Consider the following 26872-nt stretch of genomic DNA (forward strand, 5'->3'; position numbering starts at 1 on the left):
ACTCAATTCAAGATTCACAATCTGCCTTGGAGTGATCAGAACTATGCACAATATTCCAAGTTCAGAGAGGTAATTTCCTCTACTTTCAAGTACATCCCTACTTACGTGGTTTATAATGTTATTATTTAGCTTTTGCTTCTGATTAGTTTTATTTGAAAATAGATATTTTTAACCCACCCGTAGCATGCTGGTTTATATTTAGTCCCACTGATGACTCAATCCCATATGTTGAAATTCTTAATGTTACAAATGAAGCTAGACTTATTGCTAATTTCATTTTAGTAACCTCCTCAAGTCCCCTTACCTCCCCTTTGGTATAATAAGGAGTGGTGGTCCTGATCCTGTTGCAGTCAACCTTGAGACATCACATAAATGCCATACAAAGAAGGACAGGTATAGTAACTGTGCCTACAAACACCCTATTTTACTTTTTTAGCATATGTTTTTAACTGAATATTTTCCAAACAATTAGTGACTCTTTTTCATGAGATTATTAAAAATTGCAAAAAGTTTCTCTGCCTCTTTTTATGTCTTCTATGAGTCTAGGACAGGCCACAATAATATCAACTTTTTTAATGCAACTGAATTTCTTGGAACCCTGATTTCCCTCCGTATATTTTACGTACATATTACTGATTTTGATATTCCTAATATGTTCTGATATCCACTAAATTTTCTGCTGCAAGAAAGAAAAGAATGCATATTCCTTTTTCAAAATCATACTGATTACTTCACCGTATGTCAGAGTGCTTACAATCTTCTATGTTTTCTTAATTTACTCCAAAATTTTATCAAAATTAGGATGAACCACCATACAGTTTTTGTCTATCCTTGCCAAATTCTTACACTGACGTGGTTACTTTTTTTTTTAATAGAAAAAAAAATCTGATTCTATTGAGTTTCTTCTGTGTTTCAAAGTAATTCTTAATTATGTGGCCACTTATAACCACTGTTCTTTATATTGTAATTATTAGTAAATGGCATACATAGCCATAGGGTTAAACGTTTTTATCTTGGACCACTCCTAATTCACCCTGTTTCTCCCAGTGATTTTCTTCCATTTCATTCCACTTCCCTCCTTGTGCAACCTTTCTAATATATGAGGACAATCTCTCATGTCTCTATCAAGACAACCAAGACCTATGCATTTCTCAAAACAACACCAAGAAAGGCTCTCCTTCTTTCTTTTAAATACAGTAGAAGTAAATATTTGATCACGCTAATAATAAGGATACTGCTTATTTGACTCCTTTCAGATCAAGTGTATGCAATAGCTGTGCATGCGGGTACACATGGAAATAACACATCTGAGGAGTTCTTTCTTCCCTTTCTGATTTTGTATTTGTTAGCCATAGATGCTTTATACCATGGAGTAGCATAACACACTTGGCCTTTAGAGAATAAAAGGATCACCAGAAGTACACATTTTGATGTGTATTTCAAAGGAACACCTTCCAACTTCCTGTGTTAAGAGTGCATAGCAGTTTTGTTGTCTGGGACCTGTGGGTTCCATGCATTTCACAAGGTCTGCCCTTGGCAGTGTTTCCAAACAACCACCTCTAACAGAGTGTGCATAAATTGCTCTGCTAGCCTGCCCAAGTGCTCCCTACCTAGATGTTTTCCATCCTTTTCACCTCACCAACTTTGAGTTTAGCTCCATTCCCTCTAACCCTGCATGCCAGTGCATTTTTATTTTTTAAAAGTAATGTTTGTTAACTTAACATATCCCCCCCAAACCTTAGGTTATTCTCTAGTGCACTGTGGTATATCAAATGCTGGTAACGACGAGGGCATGAAAACATATAATATCTTCCAATTAGGTCTCAAAGGTTATTTTTTAAAGCACAAAAGTTTTTAGAAAAAAGTGTCAGCTTCCATTGGTTATTATAACAGATGTCCCCTTGTGTCCTTGTGCTGGATCTTGCTGCATCCTTAAGTGAGAAGTCACATCAAAGTGTGATCCATTACAGCCTAATGAATAGTTTCTAATGGTTTCAGTGTCATATAGATGCTCCAGGGCATATCCAGTTAATGTGTAAGCATGTTTATCAAAGTACTGCCTGTGGGAGCTGTAATAATTTGGAGATGCTGCTGGGTGGTCCCCTGGGGTTTGATGAGGGGACATGTCTGAATGCAGGTAGTCTTTAGCTAGTACCAAACTAGATTTTGATATTCGGTCAGAACTGGGGCTGCTTATCCTAGACAGTGTTGTGGGGCTGTTGTCATAGTCATTTTCATGTGGGCTCATAATCTTTCCATCTCGTTGCTGGATGTGTTCACAGGGAGGAGTGTTGGCAACTGCTGGGACACGGCAGACATCTCCTGCCAGCTGCTGCTGAGGGTAGTTTGCAAAACAGATAGCGTGCTTCTTCCCTGTGCCATTAATGGAGACCAGTGGATCAGGGGTCGTTTTCCGTAGCTGTAGTCTATTTTCTTCCTCTTTAATCATTTGCTGTGTGGCTCTTATTAGAGTTTCAATTTTGCTGGGCTCATGTGGGCTGTTCTGATACTGCTCAGTGCGATATCGGTCACCGGATTCACTGGCAGAGCCAGGATCAGGCGAGCTAACAACACTGTCCTCATCCCAGTGTCCTCTCCCTAGGAAAGAGAGAAAGGGGACAAGCATTGAGGTCAAAGGAGGCAAGCAATCTTAAAGAACAAGTACTCTGAACCTCATTTTGCAGACAGAAAACCAAGAAATAGGCAAATGACTCAACAAAGTCACCAGAAATGACTATGGTAGAGCCCTAGCTTTTCAGTGACAGCCTCTAGTTTCCAGTATCTTTCTGCACACAGAACAAGTAACACAGCTGAAAATACACAAAAAAGCGATCTAAGCACCTAAACACAGACATCTAGTGCCATGTGAGATGCTCTAGGGTAACCACACATCTGCATAGGCCCAGCAGGTATGGTATAGACTCTACAGGAGCTCTGTATCTTTCAGAGCAGCTAGTGGCCATGCAGGATACCTTAGGGCATGTTGAAGTGCACTTTACACCAATGTTCAGGCCCCCGATCCCTCACTAGATCTTTGCATCAACATCCTTGCATCGAGTCCTAGGACCACAGTGAAAACTCAAATCTCAAGGAACGTAGTGTAGATCATTTAAATGTGTCTTAGTCCTTTCCAGGAGCTAAATCATAGAGAAAGCACTGTGGCATAGTTTCTGGTCCTGTAGTGACTTTACACAAGCTACATGACAATAAACAAGCAGAAGCAGTAAAACAGTTAACCTTCCTAAGAAGCATAAGAACACCACTGTTAGACAGGTTTGCTGGAAAAATGTGATGTCCTTTCCCAATGCAGAGATATTTGTTGTATAAAACTATGACAACGGGAAAATATGACTGTTCTTACCTCTCTTTAAATAATAAGGCCCATAGATATATCAGAGAAGGTGTTCAGCTTGCATGTAGCTGAAAGGACAGAATCAGACCTGTCAATCCTCACTAGGAAGAAACTGAGCGACCCCACACATGAACAGCTAACTAAGGAGACACTATAATAAAAGGCTTGATAAAGGATTTGCTAAGATACGTGCCCACAGGAGGGCATGTGTTGGACTTGCTTAAATTACTCAGCAATGCCTTTGCCTTAGCACATACAAAGTCCACTCTGGGGACGGTGCCCATGGGATTGGTTGATAAGACTGCTCAAAGGAAAACCATTTTCAGATTCACACAAGTAGCTCCCCTGCTACATGGGGTCATCAGCAGCTCCACACCATGTGCTCTGTATGTCTCACTGCATAAACAATATCCACAGTGCACCAGACTTCCCAAGGGTGACCAGAAACGCATGGACTCATAGGCAACATCCAGGGCCTCCCATAGTGGTCAAACAAGCATCATTGTAAGGTGACCAGAAGCCAGAACTACCAGAAGATACACTAAAAGAACAGAAAAGGAAGAAAAGCACTCTCTACCTAAAGAAACTGCTCTGACAGCAAAGTTCACATACAATTGTCAAAAAGGGTTTCATTTGTTAAAGGTTTGAACTGCATAAAGCAAAATGGAAATGGCACATTTTCAAGGGAAACTCAGGTGTTCCTTTTCTGAATTGAGACTAATGTGTCAGGTTTTACCCAAAGCTACATGCAGTCTGAAGGCCCACTGAAACAACATATAAGACTCGATACAATAAGAAAAAAAAATCACAGCACCTGGAATTACAGCAAAGCCAAGGAACAAACAAAAGTCAAAATTCTATTATCCACTTGCATTGATTAACCTTAATAGAATTATAAAATAAATATTTAACACCATTACATTTTTATCTCTGTATGATATTCCTTTAAAAAAAAATAACAAAATCACTAGATAAACACAAATATGAAAGAACAGAACAGACGGAACAGACACAAGGAAGGCGGTGTGTTTTAACAGGAAAAGTGAGGAACAGTATTGATCAACAAAACTAAGGGCTCCCTCTCTTTCATCGTTTGTCCTCCATTTCCTAGAACTTGATATTCTTGATCTCCAAAAGCCTCGTTCTGTAAACCAATAGAACTGTGCTAATTCAATTATCTCTTATGAGTTCTTTAGATATAACCTACATTTGGCAGATTACTGACAGATTATTTTACTAGAAAAACATTACTTTATGTTACATCTACCCTTATAAACTTTAGCTCTGATTTTGGGGTCAGCTACAGTCTTTCAACTCTCAGCCTACCCTTTAAATCTGAGCATCTTTGGATTTATCCAAACACATGATCAGTTTTTACCAATGCATTTTTGATCAGTTTCAGCCTCTGAATCTGTGCTAATGCACTGAGGGTGCAATGGGCTAGACACCAAGCAAGGCTTCAGGCTTGGTGCTGGATGGAGAGACTCAAATCAACTAAGAATTACAGGTGGGGATATATGTCTGAAAACAAGAGCAAATGTTAATTTGAATTGCCAATTTTGAGTAAGAAGCAGCAAATCTTACTGAATCTAGTAATAAGCAGCGTATACACATGAAGACATAAAAATATAGGTTGGGTGTAGTTATCGCTAATTTTGTGCTAAATATGTTCTATCCAACATAGCTTGATTTTAAGGTGCAAAAGTAATGCTCTTCTATCAAGTGTATCATTTCATTCATATTTTTAAGACTATCCTTTAGATCTCACCAATCAGGCATTCCCACCTAAATTTCACAGATTAAAAAATATGCAGCAAATTATATTTTGCTGTATGTAAACCAGCCTGCTAACTTGAATTGGAACTATTCCTCATTTCCATACACATGATCTCTGAGACATGAACATGCATCTTTTCCTTTGTCTCACATAGAGATGTGTGCTTATGGCATGACTTTGAAACTGTTGCTTTATCTGAGACGGTGCCACTTCTGCAAATCCCGTTATCTCTTACCATGAATCCTGTGCACTGAAGTTATGTGGGGCATACTGTTTTCATACGCTTCTCTGCTTTCGGGGGATGACTTAGTCAGGGGCAAGGCTGACCGAGAGCCCCACCAGCCTTCCCTCCCAGCCTGTGGCGTGCCAAGGAAGTATCTGCCAGCTTCACATCTGCCTCCTTCACAGGCCTGAGTATGGAAATGTCTGTCATCACTCAGCCTGGAGTGGTCAAGTGCAAAACCATAGCAGAGAGCACTGCGGTCCGAATACTGTCTGTAGGCACAGGAGACATCATGGTGCTGGGAGCTCGGTCTGTCCATGGGCTCCAGCAGCTGGGGAGAAGCCGTATCAGTTAGGGGGCTTCCACCCCACTGGCTTTCGTGGTCAGATTCAGATCTCTCGGTGTGAAATCCAGAATACTGCAAAACAAGAGAAGAAGTAGGGAAATTACTAGGCCTGGATGAAATCTGCAAGTAACTGCACTGAAAAGACAGATTATGCATGTGACAGGGCGTTTTCCATGAGCATGCCCACACATCTGCACCTTCTGATTAGACTCCTCATCCTTTCCTGTATAACACCCTGTAATGAGCTCACAGATGACAGGACAGACCTCGTGAAAGTCTAAAACATCCCATGTCAACCCTTAATAGCCGTCTCCTTTATGATGTGTGATATTAGGATCACCAACATAAATGGTGCAATTCAATATTTTTTTAATATGTCCAGGTTTTTCTTATTGCTTTGAAAGCCAGTGCTTATGTTCAGCAATGGTGCTGCAAGGCTCCTCCGCAAAATGCTTTTAAAATAACACCACTCCCAGAGCATTCTCTCATGTCAAATTGAAACTGAATGTGTTTGCAAGTTATTTGTTCAATGGTGCCATCTCTTTTCCACGTTTTTCTTCCTTACCTGGGGTATCTTGGAACTTTTTTCACCTATTGTTAGGGAAAAGAAAGCTTCCCATAGATACTGAGACTCCCAACACTACTACAGAGTAAAGTCCCTACTACTACAGAGTAAAGTGATAGTAGATCAGTAGGAAGCTAAAAATCACAGATCTGTTTCAATGTGGGAACATGAAAAATCAAGCAACTATTTGCCAGAAAAGGAAACTGTTAGCCAAATCAGGCAGAGGGCATTTTGGCACCCTCACTTAAGCAGAGCCCTCCCAACACAGAAGTTAGCAGGCAGTTGGAAAAGTAAACAGAATAGGAGCGTGAACATTTGTTTTGACAGAAGTAAGGGTTAAGTACAATTTCACAAATTTCTAAATATTCTTGATGAATGTTTTAAATTTTTGGATACCTTCTGGAAAAAAAAAAGAGAGAAAAAAAGCAGCTTATTAAACCTCCTAGGATTTAGCTATCTTGGTTTTTAATCTTTTTATTTATTGGAACTGTCAAATTTCATGGAACATCTTTAAATCAATTTCACCCATGATTATGGAGTGGGATGAGACCAAAGCTGTACATGCTCACCTCTTCAGTACCGCATACTCATGTCACAAATCAATGTATTACAGCATGAGACTTTGGAATTCTCCCATTCCATCACTCACCTTCCAGATGCCCACTCTGCTTTCTTTTTAATAGGCATTAGGCCTCTCTCCTAAAAACATAAGTTTACCTTCCTTTTCATTAGATTGAGTTGCTATGAAACTCCTCATTATCAGCCAGGATCAAGGTTTTATGCACTTACCACTCAAAAGTACTGACCAGATGTTTGACTTACAGAAACTTAAACCATCTGTGCAACATCAGTAGTGGAACTACTTCGGTTTTGGCATTTAATTGGGTATTTCTTCAGATTCCAGTTCATATTTGTGAATACTGTTTGTTAACAAGATAGGCTATTTAAAGGCAAGAAAGAAAGGGCTGTGGCTTTGAAGAGCTCAATTATATTTTGTTATTAGTTGACAGAAGAATACCCGTAGGCAGAAAGCCTACTGGTAGATACGGAGGAGGCCAGCAAGCTAGTACCACCATATTGATTGCAAAGTTTTAATAATGAAAGAATAAATCTGATTGTGGATGGAGGTAAGATAGTTACATAGCCATGAAAGAGCTCTTTTAAATGCCAGTAACTCAACATAAGTTAACTAGGAACATTATTCAGCCATCATAATGTTTTCTGACCTATTAGGACATTGAACTCTTTTATTACCCTTTCAGATCCAACGTCTTCAGACTGCTTAGTCACAAAGAAATCTTTATAAATACTGAACTGATTTTTTTGAAAAAATATATAGGTAAAATGAAGTTTAAAATTAAAAAAAAATAGAAATGATTAACAACATTTTAACTCTTAAGTTTTAGTTAACAAGTAAATTCACAAAACAAAAAAAACAATTTTTCTACCTTTTTTATTTTTAGAATTATTTTTAGCAAACTTTTTGGATTTGGAATTGATTTTTATAAACTATATTTTTTTTTATTTAAAAACTTAAACAGAAACATAATGTAATATATGCATAAATCTAAGTATAAAAATGTTCAAAGTTGATTTGTTTTCTTATTAACAGCAAAACTAAGAATATGTACTTCTTTCATGAGGACAAAGAAAATTATTTTTGAATAATTTTATTATGAATATTTAATTTTGTTTATAATTTATGATGGTAATAAATGCCAATGATTCTTTCAAACTGAAAATTCTGAAGTTCATTTGGCTCTTATAAGTATTATTCTACCAGTTCTCTGTTTCTAAGGATACATGAGGGTCCAACTTATCTTCCTTTGAGGGGAATTTCCTCATTTAACTGAAAAACTACACTTTTTTTTTTTAATCTTGAACTTAACCACAAAGGATTCAATTGCACAAGCCTTTCCAAGAATGGGAAAACATTTCAAAGTGTACATGCCCAGTGTGTCAGAAATGCACCATGTAATGTCATATAACCATGTAGTCAAGACCAACAATACTTCATGCATATTCTTTGTACTTGATGTAAATGATGATTATTTGAGATCTGACCCGTAGCAGCTGCTAGGCCATGGACAGAATTAAATTAACACAGTGAATTGTTTGTGGCCCACATTGTCTATCAATGTTTGATATAACTGCTTATTCTTAAGGTAGAACATAAGCAGACATAGGCCAAAAATATGTCTAATTCCCTTTAAAATTAATCACATCTCAATTTGGCACCATCAAGCTGCCTCTACTGCTGCAGTCCTACGACTGTCTCTTCTGGGAATCTGATGTTGACAGGTGGAGACTCCAAATACGGACATGCATGACAAGATGACGGGGGGAGAAATGAAAGGATGATCAAAGATACTACTTTGCTGACATGGGAGTGGAAACACTATCTCTCAAGTCAAAATTAGGCTCCCATATGTCAAGTGATGAAAGACCATAGAAAACAGAATTTGATTTAATGAAAATTCTTGCCAATTAAAATTAATGAAAGGGTTTTTTGGTTTTTGTTTTTTTTAATCCCAATCCTACCTCACCAGAAATGTTTTCCTTCCTGCTAATTTTTGCCTTCAGGTAGAATGTATTGTCTTTGTTTTTGACATAGTTTAACCAGCAGACTGTACTTAAACATGATGATGTTCTTCAGACAGGCAACATCTGAAATCACTTCAGGTGGTTTCTGAATCATCTTCTAGCATAAAGAACAAAAATAAATGAATTAAGTGGTCCTCCAGCTGGTCCTGGAGTCTGAACTAGCACCTCAAGATACTAGAAATATCTTCCAAAGTGTTAATTCATTGTACCATTGCGGTGAGAGCACACTGGCAGGATTAGCACTGACACAGAAAGGAGCTATTAGCCATCAATAATGCTCCTTTTACTCCAAGAAAAACTTCAGAAAGAAAATAGGAAAGTATTAATTCCATGTCTAATAAAAGCTTGCTTTGAGGGAGCCAATGGAAGTGTATTAAGCCAGAAGACAATTGTAGTATTTCTTGGGCGATTTTCTTCTGACTGACCTCTCATTCCTACAGGTGTCTGACTGGCCTGACCACTCATCCTGTCATACACAGCAACAGCAGCCTGCTCCACACACGCTGCCAGATGTTCAAACAATAGACGTTATAGTTATCTAATTTTCTGGCAGCCTACTCAGGTTTTTATCATTAGAAACATTAAATATATAGCGAAACCCTCTCAGAGCTCCCTTTTCCATGAAAAACTTTCACTACAACAGCATTAGCAGCTTTCCTCTTGATTTGTGTCTTAACCATGAGAAAAAACATCACAGATGCAGGCAGCATTGTACTAAGAACATATGCATGCTTTTAAATCACTTTTATCTTACTTTTTACTAATGTAATCCTGAAATGTAAAATATGTTCTTTTTGCATTCACTGTTATAGGCAGAACAGATGGTGAAAGGCTTAGATTAAAGTAATACAGCATGTCCATTAAAATAACCCCCACTGCTGGTGACTCTTCACCAGATCAGGAGTTATGTTTACTATAAAAAGAGGGTTTTGCTTTGCTTTTGAATACACTGGAAGTTGCCAAAGCTTTAGGCTACAGGAAGAAATGATAAACAAAAGAAAGGCTGACTAGAATTCAGTCTGACTGATATCTTTACCCCATTCTTTAAAATAGTAGAGGATATGTCCAAACAGAGGTGGATTGCAAAATTAATCCAGGTTATTTGTTTAAAGTAGCTATATGTTCAATTTACCTCCAGTATCAGTAGTGTGGTAGGTTAGTAATTATACACTACTGGAGAAGGCTATTACTCTCCAAAAATTGTGCATGCTGTAACACACACACCAAAGCCTGGATCCAACAGCAACTGGGTACATCCTTAGTTGTATGTATGCATTCATTATATATATCTATATTAAGTATACACATGTATTAAGTATATGTAAATATATATTCTTTATACAAGAATAGGATGAGAAATGAAACAATAAAAGTTTATCCAGATTGACCATAAAAAATTTTCATTAGAGGCAGACAACAGACAATTTTAAATATTTTCTTCAAACAATCATCATTAATGGGAGATTAAACTCCAAAGCAGTTGGTTCAGATGATCACAATTAAAATGTTTTTCCAATCTTGTTGCTATTTCCTGTGTACAGAATAAATGAGGTCCAGGGCTAGATTTTTGGAACACAAAATAAATGAGGTCCAGGGCTAGATTTTGGGAGCCCCTCGCAATGATTATTATTCTAGGGGAAGACTGCAGACATCTTTCGACCAACTCACAATTTCCTTTTTATGTGTATCTCTATCAAGTTCTCTCTCCTACTTTTTCATCTTCTCTTTCAGCTCTCTTCCTCTCTAGAAGAGGAAGTGCTCTTCTTCCTAGAAGAGCACTGCTCAATGTGCTCTGGTAAATTCTAGAGCTCTGTCATGAATTTTGAGTTGCTTTTCTCTCTGCTCACCCTTTCCCTGCTTGGGACAGGTTTCACAGAACCCACAAGCCCACTGTGCTAAGGTTAGTTGGTGTTAATCAGATGCTGATAAGTGCCTCCAATTTAAGGAACTCAATAAAAGAGTCTACAAGCACCATATTGCATTATGTCTGTTTTTGCATTAGGTTTGAGGACAAAAAAAAATAACATTGTGTTAGGTGACCAAAACACCCCCCTTTTGCCACATCTCATGTAGCTATCCTAGGGGCACACAGCTGGCAAGGGAGTGGATTCTCAGTCATCACCCAATAAAGCATATAATTCCCTTTTCTCATCAAGAGTGGAGAAGCAAAGTAAATGCTAAGAGGAAAAAAATATATATATAAAAAAAAAAACTTAAATCTAAAATCTTTCAGGTGACCTTAAATTTGAGAAATACCTTTGCTCACTGCTGTTATTTTACTAATGAATTTCCTGCTTCCTTCCTCCACCAAAAATCAGGGTCCTTTTTATGACAAAACCCATGCTCTCTCTTTCCAGCCATGCCTTTTGAGTCGCACTTTAATTCTCCACAACTGACTGGCAAATTATGTAGGCTGGAGACTGAGGGACACAGGCCATACCACCTGCTGTATGTTCTTTATAACAGCTTTTCTTAGTCTTTCAACAGTTTATTCAGTGGTTGAGAAGGATGAGAGGGATGCAAAGCCAAGCTGCCAGCGTTGCTTGTGGTGATGTGCTACAATGAACGGTATGACCATTTTTCAAGACACTGGCAACTAGCACTGTTGCTTCTTTATGAATGACAAAATCTGTGACTTTACTACCAGGCAGCTGGTAATGAGGATGCAAAATGAAACTGGAGACTAAACAACCTCAGCTTTCAGACGGCAGTCCCTGATAAACCAACAGTCTCAACACTGCACTGCTCAATATTTTTGTTCATATTTCACTGTTCAATATTTTTTTTCTGGTGGCAGAGAGAATGAAAGGGTACTGATGAAAGTTACACTTTCAGAAAGCTAATCGGATTGGGAGGGTGACAGGTCTTCAGTTGGGATTGTCCTGCTAGCAAAGGAGGACTTCTGAAAGGACCATACAAAGGGAAACAAAGAGCAATTTCAATAAATCAAAGACAGTCATCTTAAAAATATAATTTAGAATTAATTGTAGGTACCTTTCCTGACTCTTTAAAGCAGTTTTATTACAATTGGTTGCTGTAGTGTATTCAAGAAGGGCTATTCTTTAATAACCCATAGAAACATGTGTGAACACATGTTAAAATGACAATAGCTGTAACAATCTCTGGTAAATTTAGATTCTAAAAATTAAGCATCTGAGTTCCTGTCTAGGTGCTCAGTTAAATATTTCCTGTATCAAAAGCAGATGACATTCATCTCAAACTCTTATCCTTGGTACTTTTGAGGAAAGCAAGGAAATGATGTAGACACATGGGCTGACATTGTAAACACAAAGATGTCAGTTTAGAACAGAGAAACTGCTATTCTCGGGGTCATTATTGGATCAATATTGACCTGGATGCTTTTAAAATATATAGCTCCCCAATGTTACATCATGAATGCATACATTTAAACCCATTGTGTAGTGGAATAAGGGCTCTGTAAGACCTATGTTATTTTTTAGCAAGCATAATGGTTAGTTCAACAGATTGGATTTATTTGAGCTAAATAGCTGACAATGTAAGTATGCAAATGCTGTGGCACTGTCTGCAAAAATCACTTGCATAGATGCGTTCGGGAAGCTGCAAGTTAGAGACCCACTTGAATCCGGTCCATTCTACAAGCAGGGGCATGTTCCTAAAACATGAGGCCTTAAAATGAAATCTGGGAAATTAAAGTCTGCTGATACCAATGGCCTACCAGAGCTTTCTCCCTTTCAAAGCTTCGTACACAGAAAAGTTGCCTTGTTCCAATTCAGCTAGCCAGCTTGCTGTTTTCCCTCCTCAAAATTCACTCCTTTGGACTAGCATTCAGTGTTGAACTGCTGTCAAACATCTGGCAACTTTCTAGATATGTTGGAATTATCAAAGAGTAAGTAAGATAAACCAAGTTTTCTCAAATGGCAAAACTCACAGTCCTCACAAACCAAGTATTTCAAAAGCAACATTTTCACTTGTCCTTCTGTCCACTCCTCATTAACTCTGAGCCCTGTGCTGTTACTGTTGTTGATGATGATTTATTATGCATGCTGAAACATAACTGTTTCCAGCTTTTTAGAAACAGTTTAAAGAAACATATTCCTGTCTCAACATCTTATAACTTGTCATCCTTTATTCCCTTTGAGTAACATGTTCTTTGGACCATTCTAATTACTTGGGTAAAATAGCAGTCAAAATCAAGATATGCAAAAAGATTTAATTTTGTTTTCCAAAGACAACTACCTGTGGGTATGGTGATGTCCTTGATTTTGACTTTGTGCTCGAGAGGCGAGATTTGCTTGCCTTTCTATTATCCGTTATGGTCGGAGTTGAATTTGCGTATGAGAATGCCGGCTTGGTGGCTGTGACCTGATCCAAGGAGAGCTGTAGTCCTTTATATTCAGTATCCCTATATAAAAGGCAAAAGTGAAAAACAAACTCACTTCATATCTTAATGGGAAACATACCTTCCTTCTTAGTGGGAGGTGGAAATGAAAGATATTTTTAAGAAAAAAAAATCATCCAGGACAAGCCAGTATACCACCCTAATGCATTTAAGTAGTATAGCTTACTAAACAATAGCACTATTTTTAAACTGAAAAAATACAATTTCTTTTTGCAGCCAACTGTTATCATCCTGATCTACTTTTTTTCAGTAATAAACTAGGATGGGAATTTCTACGATGGAATATTTGAGATTTTTATTACACTTCTGCATTGGTCACACAGCTAAGCTGTAAATAGGACACATTTTCCTTGAAACTCTTAACTGTGTTAGAAACTTACCACATGTTTACATGTGTGTGTGTTAGTGTATGTGTGAGGGTGCACATAACAGCCTGCAAATACAGATGGTTAAATACATTGAACATGTTTTTTAATGGGAAACAATTTATAATTTTATATTTTTCATTATTTACATGGTTTCAGGCAATTGGTGCAAATCTGTGAATCTTTATTCCTCTATGCATCCTGTGAGTTATTATTCCTCTGTTTGAAGAGTCTCTTACACTGAAAGAGCTTTCCAGACAGAGAAAACAGCTAAATAAATAAAAATCTTGTAATTTAAATGGCCTGCCACACACTCACAAAATATCAGAGGTTTTCTATAAGGAGTTAAATATAATGGCAGTTCATGAAGTTCTGTATTAGTTTCTTCAAACCTTCTAACGAATACTTAAAAGTAAGGAAAACTGGCACTATTCATGATGTCTTCCTAACCCATAACGAGGGCATATGTCTTGGACTGCACCCCTCTGCACACATCTGCGTGTCTGCTGGTACCCAGGGGAGTAAGAAATGAGCTCTCCAGCTTTCATGTAGTCATACGGAACCTATTCTGACATTGATTCATTTAAACAGAGCAGAGCAAGAGTTTCTCCCTCACCTACCTACCTGGAAGAAAAGAGGAAGGATTCATGGGTTTTCTCTTCCTTTGTGTTAATCAGGAGAGAAGGAAAGAATAATGCTTGTCTTATGCAGTCAAAGAGGCAGCATATTCATTCACACATTACCCATGCTCTGTTTGAACCTAAAGACTCATTCTCATCCTTAATGAATTATATTAATAGTAAATTATTCACTCAACTTAGCAACAATCTCTTGTTTTATAATCACATGTATATTGATGTAAGCCATGACGGTTTAACATTTTTTTTCAGAAAGGAACTGCACCACAAACTGAATGTATCACAGTTTAGTACACTGAAATTTCAGATAAAAATCAGTGGCAGAAGGATAAATTTGGTAAATTACTGAAATAAATGACATAGGATTAATCATTGGACAACCATAGATAAACCTGCAGAATAGACAAATTAATTACTGACAATTCTACACTAACATTGGTTTGCATCTGATAAACAACAAACTTGTTGGTAGAACAGGCTTAGTTTTTTTGGCAATGCAGACGATTTGTATGTATTCATGTGCATATCACACATGAAAGCGAATCACTGGCATTAGAACTGTGCTGACTACACTGTTCCCAGTCCATAGCGGGTAGAGATTTGCTAAGCATAATTACTGTTTTGTAATGCAAATTTACTTCTTAATGAGGTCATTTCTTCAAATTTTGCCTTTAATTGAGGTAGGTCTCTGCTACAATATTTGCATTTCAAATATCCTCCCTGTAGTGAAAACATCTGAATATATGGATTTCCATTGGCCTGTTCAACAGGTAAGGCTTGTCCACATATTTCGAAACCATTAATCTTTCCCATGCTTACCCCCAGAGTTTTAACCCAGACAGCTTGGCTTGACTTGCAAAAGCATCTGTTTCCATAATGGCACCCTTTCAAATTATCTTCATGTTAAACAAAACATCAGAAACAAAGGATGTCAATTAATCTTCATATTTAACCACTACGGTAGCATAAGGCCTTATCAATAGTCCTAAAAACTGTCAATCACACCATGATATACACATTTCCAGTGACATATTGATTATAAGAAAATATGGAGGAAGGGTCCTGCCATCTCACTGTCAGGTGCAGAAGGTGTTACATCCAGAAATGAAAATGAATCAAAACTGAGGAGATAAATTGTTCACAACTTTAAGCAGATGAGGACATTGTTTTGCTTTTATAACCTACCAACTCTTTTGCCTTCCATTCTGCTGGAGAAGCCATAGCTCTGCACCCCTGCCATTACCCACTCATTTCTGGTGCATTCCACTTGGTAATTGCCTGCTGTTTTCTCCTGTCAGTGAAGTAGTCTTGAAAAATTAGAATAAACACCACCTCAGTATTCAGACCTCAGACTGTTACTCCAGCACAACTTGCCTGCTCTTAAATCCTGTATAAGGGCTGAAATCTTAAAGACTACATTGTACAATGGTTCTAAGCCATGAGAATCTAAAAAACAGGTATGTCGGACCTGTCCAAAACCTTACATACTGTTATGTGTTACCTTTCTAAATTCTTGGTATGTCAAGGGTGAGGAGTCACCTTCCCAGAACACCACACATTAGAGTAAGCACCAAAAGCTAGTATTTGCAGCCAATTGCTGAGGACAAGAAGTTCTTGCTGCTGAATGTGAAGTTTCTGGTTAAAAAACACATCTGCACTCTCCTTTCAGACGAAACACCTGGACTTTTTGCATCACCAAGACATGATTCAATACCATCCCTAACCTAGCACAGCTACCCCTCAGAAGACCCAAGATAGATACCAGAACACCACTAACAACAGGCCAAGATAAATACCAGAAGTTAAAAAAAAAAAAAAAAGAAGAAGAAGCTAAGAAAACATGGAGGAAGGGTCCTGTGTTCTCAATGTCAGATGCAGGAGATGTTCCATCAAGAAATGAAAATGTTTGAGTATATCCATATGTACTATAAGGCAAAGGACTAGAGAAACCAGGACTCCTAGTGGTATACAAACTACAGATGGAAATTCTGACAACTTCCTGGAGGCATTTATAAAACTTCTGCCAACCATGGAACTGTAATCTCCAGACTCCTGTTCTTGGACACCTGAATCCTCTATCACACAGTCCTAGCAACACAGTAGTACGGCATTTCATGTTCTACATGTAATTCAAAAAAAGGTGGTGGGTACGAGCCCCTTCCTCCAAGGTCCTCACCTTCAGGATCCCACAGGGATCCATATAATCTACATCTATCTACATGAGACTGCTGAGAGAGAGAGTGATATGGCATGTGTTCAATTGCTAACAGTATGTTGCTGACAATCTACTATTTATCTCATTTTCTGATGCAACTATCATCACTATAAAACATCAGAATAACTACAGGAAATTAGCTCTTAAATGAAGAACAGATGGATCAAACTGAATCCAGACAAGACCAAAGTGATGCTTCTTTGCAAAGGGAAACACATTGAAGACCTCCACCTTTTCATGATAGGAAACAGCCATTCTTTCCACAGTTGGATGGAAATTTGAGGTCCTCTTTGACTCCTTAGCATATGCTTCCAAAAATGTATTATTTCTTCTCTATCTTGTCCCTTCCCCCCAGATGAGAATTGGGCCAGTATGGTCAATGTATCCAGCACCTACAAACTGGATTACCATGCTTCACTGCAAGTGAAAAGAAATCAAAAAGCGTAAAATCCACTTGCTACAATATACTGCTCCCCATTGTCTTCTCAGATGTAACTCCCAGAAGCATTTCTACTCTGTACCTTGTTGCTGGCTCTTCCACTGCCCTACATATAGCTCGATCCTAATTTTGAAAGTACTTGTTGATGTACTAGAGTTAACATCATGAAAAAATATGGGTCAATGTCTGTACCAACTGCACTTCTCTGCATTAAAGTATCTGAAAGTTGAGTACAAAGCATTCTTTACTAAAGGGCCCTAGCTATATCAAGCTACATAGAAAGAAATGGACAAAGGCTGAAGAAGAAAAGCATTTGGCAAAGGAAACCAATCTCTTTGCCCATGACTTGCGTGCCAGCTGGATCTGCAACACTTATGTGAAGAGTTCTCACAAATCAGCTTTATAAGATGCTTTCTGCCTACTATAACTGCCAAAAAGTACAATGTGAAACATGGTGGCAAGTCTGTCTAACAAAATTTTGAGGAAGAGATAATGGCTGATTAACATGTAGACCAAAAAAAGAACAGTGAAAGAGTATCACAATACCACAGATCCCAAATTCCTGACAAACAAAAAAAAAAGCTTGCAAAAATATGGCAATTGGGCCTGTGAATAGAACTCACCACGAAACTGAAAAAGTGAGACAGGTTTTTTTGTGTGTTTGTTTTTTATGTTGGAGGGGAAAAAAATGAGGAAAGAGTGAGTCAGCTTTGCTAGAAATAGTGTTGGGAAGACTAGAATTAGTGACAAAGGTCCAAGACAAATTAATACTGTAGAGAAAAGCTGGGCTTTTCTGTGGTTGTGTTTGTTGGAGCAGTAGTTTGTTGGCTATTTGGGACTACCATAATCAAAATCTAAAAACTAAAGTGAGTTAAGATTAGAGAGTTATGGGTAAAAATAATTTTGAAGATATTAAGAATCTTGCTTAAAGACGGTATTGACTATGGAACAGAAGAGAACTTAAGCCCTGAAAAATGCTTTCAAATAGCAAAAGCAGCTGAACAGGATGTATCCAGAGGAAGGAGTAAAATAATGACATCCATTAGTGAAGAATAAATATCCAGATTGAACCAAGAGAACCTAAGAAGTAGGACAAAGACTCAAGAATAGAGATCTTATATATGTCCACTCATAAGCAGCATAACCTTCAAAACAAGAAAGAAACCTTCAAAACATGAAGAAAAAATACAAAACCTATGGTAAAATCTGCAAAAGCCATAAGGAAAAGTACCTTTTCACCTTAATGCCACAACATGCCAGAAAGGAAGAATAAGTTATACATGCAGTGATTGAGAATACACAAATAACCAATAAAGAGACAGATATATAGTGTATTTTCTTGTATCAAAAGACATTAAGTTTAGACACCCTAAAGATTTACAGAAATTCAGTCTTCATACACAAAGTTATGGCATTAGATTAGAAATGTCTTTCAGTTCATTCTCTCCAGCAGCAAACAAAACACCAATATACAACTGGAATCAGATCTTACTTTATTCTCTGGTATCTCCCAACTGATAGTCTGAACAATACACAGTGATCATGCTGTCACTGGAAATCATAGCAAATAAAGAATAAAAAGGCACTAAGGGACCATAAAGTCCTGCAAACACTGGATAACCTACACCTATGTCATTCCTTAAACATATTAGTGTAATTAATGAGGTACATGTTGAATGTAAAACGTTGGATGACCTTAACGCAGCAGTTCCTACACCATGAGTACAATTATCCACACTTCTGAAGCAAAGTGGAAAGCATTGTTTATGCAAAAGAAACCAACGTGTAATTTTAATTGGTTGTATTATTATTTCTTATGAACAAATTATATATATTCAAAATTTCTTCTACTGCAAAAAGTTATATATAAAAAGGGACATATTAATGCTCACTGCACTTTTTTGTTGTTGTTGTTAGAAATCAAGAACATTACTTTGGTCAGACTTTCTGCCAGTCTAACAGAATATGGAATAGAAAACATGTAATTAAACTAAAGGTGTTAATGTCGTTAATATTCAGTCTATTTCGCTGAGTTGTTGCAATTCAGTGAAAATCAGCCATGAAGGTGGTAAAAGTCTGGCACTTCCTCATGCATGTCTGACCACAATACTGTAATATATCATTCTTCTACTTTTAAACAATGCCTGCAACTTTTAACATTTCCACACTCCAGCTCATGCAATGCTAACAGCGCCATTCAACAGATGAGTGAAAAGAGAACAGATTCTGGCTGTTTGTCATGTTCATGGCTTTCTAAATCAGCAGATGGTACAACAAAACAGACAATTTCCTCATCTGCTGTGTCCTCTGTTCATGTACAATGTGTCTCAGAAATGTTTACAAAGGCCTAAGTCTGCTTGCGAGACTTGTCAGGAGGAGCAAACACAATCCCCTTAGCATCTTCCCAAACCAGTCACAATAAGGGCACTTCAGTTCACTCACACAGGAAGCCAACTTTCAGGACACTAGCCTGAAGTGGAAAAAAAAAAACTCTTGAACTTCACTGCTTATTATGAAGCTATAATGATGTTCATTTGTCTGACCTCAGAGATACACCATGTCTCAGTTTTTCCATCAGTAATTGGGATGATGACGGTTATCCTCCCTAAATTCTTGAGTGAAAAGCCCCATAAAAGTCTGACCTACTGCTCACCAAAGTAATTGGAAAGACCCTCTAGAAATCTCTCGTGGTTGTTTATCACTAGAACACTTAATGGTTAAATCTCTCTTGTGCTTTTTTATCACTAGAACATTTAATGGCTAAGCATTTCATCTAGTTGGAGAAGTATGAGATCTGAACATTGGATCCCTTCACTGAATGCCAGGCGCCTATTTACCCCATAAATAGTATAAGCAACAGTAGCTGTTTACATCTTGTTGAGTCGAAGTTTACAGCTTCTCCAACCATGAGATTCATGTACATGATATCGTGTTTCTGTATTTGCTCTTAAAGACAGAGCAATCCAAACCAGCAAGTTCAATTAAATGATTTGATACATTCAGGAAAACTGAACTGTGAAGTTTCCTATTCAGACCATTTAACATAAACGCCTGAGGATATCTTCTAGAAGAACTACTGTCAAAGACATTTTATATTTTCCCTTATTGGTTTCTTGTTTCAGAGTGCAGTCATTTAACTGTCAGTTGGAGTTAAATAAAACGTCCTGGCCTCTAGATAATCATGGTGTAGCAGATATTTCAGCAGTCTAAAGGTACAGTTTGTCATTCCCAACCACATGTCTAGCCATCTCTGGCTCCAAAAGGAGCCCTTTGTACACTTTGTACGCCTTTACTTACTAGATTTGCTAGATAAAAATATGCACCAAGGCTTATTATTATTTGTGAATAAAATGCCTAAGATATCCTAGGATAATTATATAAAGAGATAATGAACATCTTTAATTACATATAGCACTGACAATGAGCTTTAAATAAAATAAATAAAATATGATGACCTCAGTTTAATTCTGTAACATTCATTTATACTGGGATTGTTTTCTTTCAAATGTGTCTAGGAGCACAACCATCTAAAAGTCATATATGGTGTATATTCAGTGCCTGTCAAGCTAAATGGAGAAATGTATTTGATAGGAGTTTATAAAGGTTTTTATATGTTAGAATCTGCCTGATAACAAGAAATTGAGATTAAAGGGGATAGTCTGCAATGCTTTCTTTTCTGGATGGCCACAAAACAGTTAAGAACAGTGTCTAGTACAACATTTTATCCGAAGGCATGTTTAACCTTGCAGAACTCCATGATTCACATCCGTAAGTGTCAGCCTTCATTAAATTATTATGGTGATTTCTTTGTAAATATTTGTGGTTTTCCCTTACTTTAAATTCACCTGAACATTCAGATAATATTTTTTCTTCCAACTCCTTTTCAGACATTCCATGAAAAACAATGTCACCTCAGTGCATCCACATGTACACGTACACAGGATCCCTTTAGGAATTAATGCCACACAAACATACACATGTAAGACTGCTTCCATTTCATCGAAAGCCAGTCTAACAACAGTGCATCAGACTGCTGTTGTACAAGGTGGACTTTCCCATCTCAATCTTCTTAATACTTGTATATGTTAAAAAAAAAAAAAAAAAAAAAAAAAAAAAAAACTTGGATACCTCTGACACCTTTAAGACACTGATCTACTAGCCAGTTGATCTGGATTAAACTCTCAACTCTCCCACAAATCACTGGTGTCACATAGAACGAATCATATATCACAGGGTTTTTGAAAGCACTTGGCACCTCCCTGAGCTTACTCTCAAGGCAGCCAATGGGACTCTTAATTCCGGTAGGGTCAAATTTAGCCCAGCACTGATCACTTCTGAGAATCCCCACCTTAATCTTCCTGAATTTCAGCTGTAAAAATGAGGATAACAATATTTTCCTATGGGGAAACACTAATTTTGTGGAGCATCTTTGTCTGTCTCACCTAGTAAACTTCAGCTTTCTGTTGGAAGGAACAATCTCCCACTGTCAATGCATATGGTAGCTTATGTTAGTAAGCTAAATCTCAGCTGTGGCCCCTGGCTGCACATCTACCACACACAAGAAAGAAAAAAATATCCAAGACCAATACTTGTGCCACTATTTATGCAAAGCATGTTTTTATTATTTCAGAATCTCCAGATATTCAACACAAATGTTTTAACTATGTCCTATACCATTTATCCTTGATTAAATCTCTTCTAAATAGTTAATCATTAATGATTTCTTTACAGTTGCTGTGCAAACAGTTCATTCATGCCTATGACATATCAAATTTCACAGACGTGTTCTTTAATTGGATTCATTTATTTCTAATCTGCTTAAGCCCTCACTACTGTAATGCTTGACTAAATATACATTAAACTCACTTATTTAAACTGCTAAAATAAATTTGAGATGTATTCCATGAATAAAAATACTTGATTGAATACATGTAATACCATTGTTATTGTGTACCTAACTGAGCAGAAAATATTAGAAATAGCACCCTAGATAGCTGTATGATAGGCTTGGACAAAAGGATTTGAGACAGGTTGCTGATGATTTTTTTTCAGAAATTATTAAAAAAACAGCTTTCCAAATCCTGAAGTTTCCAATAGCACATTAAGGCATGCTATAAGGAATGCCAAAAAGAGCTTCTCTTGACTTTCATGAAGGGTGTTAACTGTTTTCACTCGAAAATCTGGGTACTGTTTTAGAAATAAGAGCTTCATACTAGCTCTAGGCTAGGAAAATGGTTAAAACAAAAAAAGAAACTTTAAAGAAAATTTGACTATTCAGTGTTTTGCAAGTAACAATGACTAAAAAGATGGTACAAAATTACATAAAAATAGTGTAAACTCTGATGACCCATTTGAGAATGTCAGAGTGGGACAGCATGGATGGTGGGCTTGGAATGGCTTTTCTATGAGCAACAGAGACTCAGGCTGAAAAAGAGATGACAAGGGGAACAAAAAAAAAAGATCTGTAAATTATGAGTGACAGAAAAAGTAAGTAGGAAATAGTTGTTCATTTTTTCTTCTCATACAAGATGTGTGGGTTACTAAAGAATAGGAAAGGTAGAAATTTCATAGTGAAAGGAAGCCTTTCTTACCACATTTACCTAAACTACTCCTTGCTAAAAATTCACATGGTTTCAAAAAGCAATCGGATAAATTTGTGGTGAAAAAAAAAAAAAAAATTTACATTGACCCCTAATACCTTCAAAGATATCACTTCTAGGAAGTTCTTTGAACTTCTTAAGGACGGAAGAAAGTGCTGAAGAAGCATTATTGCATGCTTGTCCTATTTTTAAACTCTTTCCAAAGTATTTGCTATGGTCACTATCAGTATGTCTGATCCTGTATAGCTGTTCTTATGTTACACTGGACACCACAGTAGTTTAGAAATTTCATACTTCAGTTCCTTTAAAACAACATGGTGAAGAGTTTTCCTGACAATTTGTTATTACTTTTAACAGTTTGCTGTAAAAGTTAATTTATTGATATTTCAGATTTGATCAGCTCCTGTGTGTTCCCCATAATTAAAGCTTTTGTTGTGAGAAACTTCCTAAGATCCCAACACAAACAACAAAAAAATAGTTAGCTTTTCTGCTATAATTTTATTTTCTTTGAGAGGATGGGTTATACCTCATTTGATGGACTTTCTGATAGGCTTCTGTGATCTGAGAATAGTTTATCTAAGAAAAAAAATGTGCTTGGGAAAAAAAAAAAGGTTTATTATTCATTCTGTTATTTCCTTGTTGGCAAATTCTCTATCTGTGTGCCTCATGACATACTTGTCCATCATTTTAGCCTGCTTTTTCTGATCAGCTAGGCCCGTAGTACAGACGCACAGTGAGTCCAACAGGGTTCATGACCCCCATCTGGTGAGGAGGTCCCATCTATAGTAGATCATTTTCTCTGTCATCAGATTAGTCCTTTCTCATCGTAAGACTTTCCCCTTCTTCTTCAGAAGCAAGATTTTTTTCAACAAACATGTTTAAAACTCACTTGTCTAGTTCCTCAGCTTTGGCCAAGGGACAGCACTTTGTTCCTCCAGGCCATTACCTGCCATTCTCTGCCCACAAAGCAAGCAACCATGATATGCTACTTAATAAATGCTTTTTAACTGCATCTTGTTTTGGTTGACATTTAGGGAGAGAAGGGAAGGAAAGGAAGAAGGGTGAGGACTGGCAAATGTTTTCTAGCATTTGGGGAGAATGGCTTTTTGTTGCTTTCTAATTTATATATAATATATACTTTTTATTTTCTTTTTTGTTTTTGTTTTTTTTTTTTTTTACATATTAATCTGTTTTCTCATCTCATCATTACACTTCCTGTCATCTCCTTCCCATGCATAGCCATACCTCTCCTGCAGCCAAAGCCCCTTCACATTATTTGCTCACTTGTGTTTAGGGCTCTGTTCATATCACACTCACTCTTGGTGAACCTGAACCATCTTTGATAGGCATATCATGTGTAACAGGTGTTTATGTTAGTAAAACAGGAGACAAATGGCCAGAAAAGCCTATATCATGAGGCTGTAAAGTAACTCACAATACTTCATTTTATTTATTTTCCTCCTAATTACTGATTCAGTCTCCTCAGAGTATGAATTATATGTTTTTAAATTTGCTATGTGCTATTACATTTGTTAAGTCACTGTTAGAGCCCAAAGGAGGGCTACAAAGATGCTGAAGAGTCTGTAAGGAAAGATGTATGAGGAGGGGCTGAGGACCCTTGGTTTGTTCAGCCCAGAGCAGGGCAGGCTGAGGGGAGGCCTCGTGGCGGCCTGCAGCTCCCTCACGAGGGGAGTGGAGGGGCAGGCGCGGAGCTCTGCTCTCTGGGGACGGCGACAGGACCCGAGAGAATGGCATGGAGCTGGGACAGGGGAGGGTCAGGCTGGGTGTTAGGAAAAAGTCCTTCACTGAGAGGGTGGTTGGGCACTGGGACAGGCTCCCCAGGGCAATGGGCACAGCCCTGTGCCTGCTGGAACTCAAGAAGTGTTTGGACAGCACTCTCAGACACATGGCCTGTTTTTCTGGGGGTCCTGTATGGAACCAGGGGTTGGACTTGATGATCCTTGTGGGTCCCTTCCAACTCTGTATATTCTATGATTCTATGGAATGGGTCCATTAATGTTGAAATTGCTACCAGATAACCTGCCTGACCACCTAGACGCTCTGGCAAACAGAGTAAGTTAAACTACCATATATCGCACAGATACTGCTGACCCACACCTTCTATCAAATTCAGAAAAGAGAATTTTTGAATGGATCTTAATGCTAACAACTCATCATTAACGTACACAGTTCCAGAAGTACAGGCCTACCTTAAAGTTCAGTTTATGAAACTGAAGAATAAGTCTCTGGTGGATTGAATGGTTACAGGTACTGACATACTAACTAGGTATATCTAAAATTTCTCCACAAACAAATAAAAATTGTTTAATAAGACACAATAACATCTACCTACAACCTCCTTATGAAACATAAACCTGTCATCTGGCTAGCACCTTTGTCCTCTTGGTTCTTGCTTTGACAAGGACAGGCAGGAACCTTAGCCGGCTTTAGCCCACCTGCTGTCACTGTTTCACAGGCACATCTATCAAGGGTTTCTGGATGCCTGAAAGAGTCTCTGACCAGGCCACTCTATGTTGCTATACAGGTATCCACAGCACACATACATATCAACTCCACTGCCAACCTACAACTGTTAGGACCTTGGACCAACAGTACAGGTAATCAGCTGCTGGGCTAACTGTACTTTTGTTTTGGGTTTGTGCGACAGATCCAGTTTATCATAATACATGAAATTTACTGTGCTTGTGGTGACTACTTCTGTAGCACATACACAGCAACTCGAGCATATCACAAACATGCAAACGGTGCTGTGCACCTTCTCTCTGACTGCTGTCTTGAACTCACTAAATATCATCATGGAAGCCCTAATTGCATATAAGCATGTTAAATGACACAGCTGTAGTCACACAGGTGTGCAGTTTACTTTGGGCTGGTGCTACACATCCACTCCCATTGCTGTTTTTCACAGACTCAAAAGCAACAAGGAAGCTGGTTATCCTTCAGAAGATGACACTTTTTCTTTAACTTTCCTACTCACAGCTTAGGATCAACAGAATTATTTTGGGCAACACTGTTCAGCAGTTTGGCTGCAAATAGGAGGAGACTATCAGGCTATTTATCCCCACATCCAGCCTTTATATGAGCAGATACTCTAGTGGACTATGCCTCGTGAAGCAGTTATTACAGATTATTATTTTGTTCTGTGTACAAAAGTCTTTGGAAACAGCAAGAGAAAAACAACGTCCAATGCTTTTGGGTGGATTTCAGTTAACTATGTCCTAAGTCGGAGTTTTCTGTAGCAACAGCCTGGGCTACCAGCTGCCAACATAGTACAGGGACAACTGAGAGCCACAGGCTACTTGTGACCAGGCTGCCTTCAGGGCAGGCTCTGCATATCCACTTCCTCACCAAACGCATAGTTGTAAGAAGTTTGAATATAGGATGGGTTTAAAGATCTTCTCTCTAGGTGATGTCAAAGTAGCAGCGCAATGCTAGGGGTTATAGCCAAACTTGAGTTAAACAGGCATTTGAGTTTCCATAGTTGCACTGAAACTTCAGCAGATAATAGCTGTTATTTCCAGCATTGCTGCCCCTGAGATTTATACACAGTGGTTTGTAGCTGAAAAACTCCGCGGCTGTTCTTTATTAGGCCCCAATTCAACACAGTAACAAACACGGCCTTCCAGCCATCTCCATTTGGCAAACCCTTGGAATATTTTTATTTTTAAGTGTGCGCCTAAGGGTTTTTTTAATTTCAAAACTGAATTCACTAGGATATAATCATGCACTGAAAGTTATGTCTAAGCACTTTTAGAGCCAGGCATGTGCTCGAGTTCTTTAGTAGATCAGGACCTCTGTGATTTAATTGCACTAAGTGGATGATAGCAAAAGACAACAAGAGGAATAAATCGTGTAAGTGTGTTTAAGATCATGGGATTGACTCCAGACTGCAGCCGTCACAAGCCTTCAGAAGGGTCAGACTCTGTACCCTTGTTCGCACAGAGCGATGCCTGCCTCCATAAATAGTGTCATCAAAGTGAGGGGGGCTGCCTCTGAAGTAACCTACTGAGTACGAACATGTGTGCTGGAGCCTGGCCCACACTGTAAAGTACAAAAGAGAGGTGAGGGAAGGAGAATTAGATTTTAAACAGATACTTGCCACTGTTGAATGGACAAAGGAGATTTATTTGTTAACACTTAATTTAGGCCATGTCTAAATGCCATGTTTGTGCACGTATGAGTAAGAACTAGCAAGAACACCCTAAAGTAGAGCGAAGAGCTTACTTCAGAAGCAGCTTAGTCACTTATCGCACCTGTTGCATCTCATGATTACTACAGTGAAACAACATGGGAAACAGTAATACTGAGGTGCAGCACAGAGCAAACATGCTAACAGAAGCAGAGCT

The 26872-nt window shown here is 38.0% G+C and overlaps 1 protein-coding gene across 2 annotated transcripts in view; it reads right to left on the reverse strand.

The window, feature by feature from the left end:
* Window positions 1–772: 772 nt before the first annotated feature.
* Window positions 773–26872, reverse strand: part of SIM1 (SIM bHLH transcription factor 1) — a 46289-nt gene continuing 20189 nt past the window's right edge. For both annotated transcript variants that reach the window (XM_040553250.1, XM_040553249.1), the window contains 3 exons: window positions 13086–13251; window positions 5365–5770; window positions 773–2598 (listed from right to left, as the gene is read on the reverse strand). In XM_040553250.1, the coding sequence (XP_040409184.1) occupies window positions 1868–2598; window positions 5365–5770; window positions 13086–13251 (1303 nt within the window). In that variant the 3' untranslated portion in view covers window positions 773–1867. The remainder of the gene's footprint in view (window positions 2599–5364; window positions 5771–13085; window positions 13252–26872) is intronic.

The sequence above is a fragment of the Cygnus olor genome, chromosome 3 (assembly GCF_009769625.2).
Source record: "Cygnus olor isolate bCygOlo1 chromosome 3, bCygOlo1.pri.v2, whole genome shotgun sequence".
NCBI lineage: Eukaryota > Metazoa > Chordata > Aves > Anseriformes > Anatidae > Cygnus > Cygnus olor.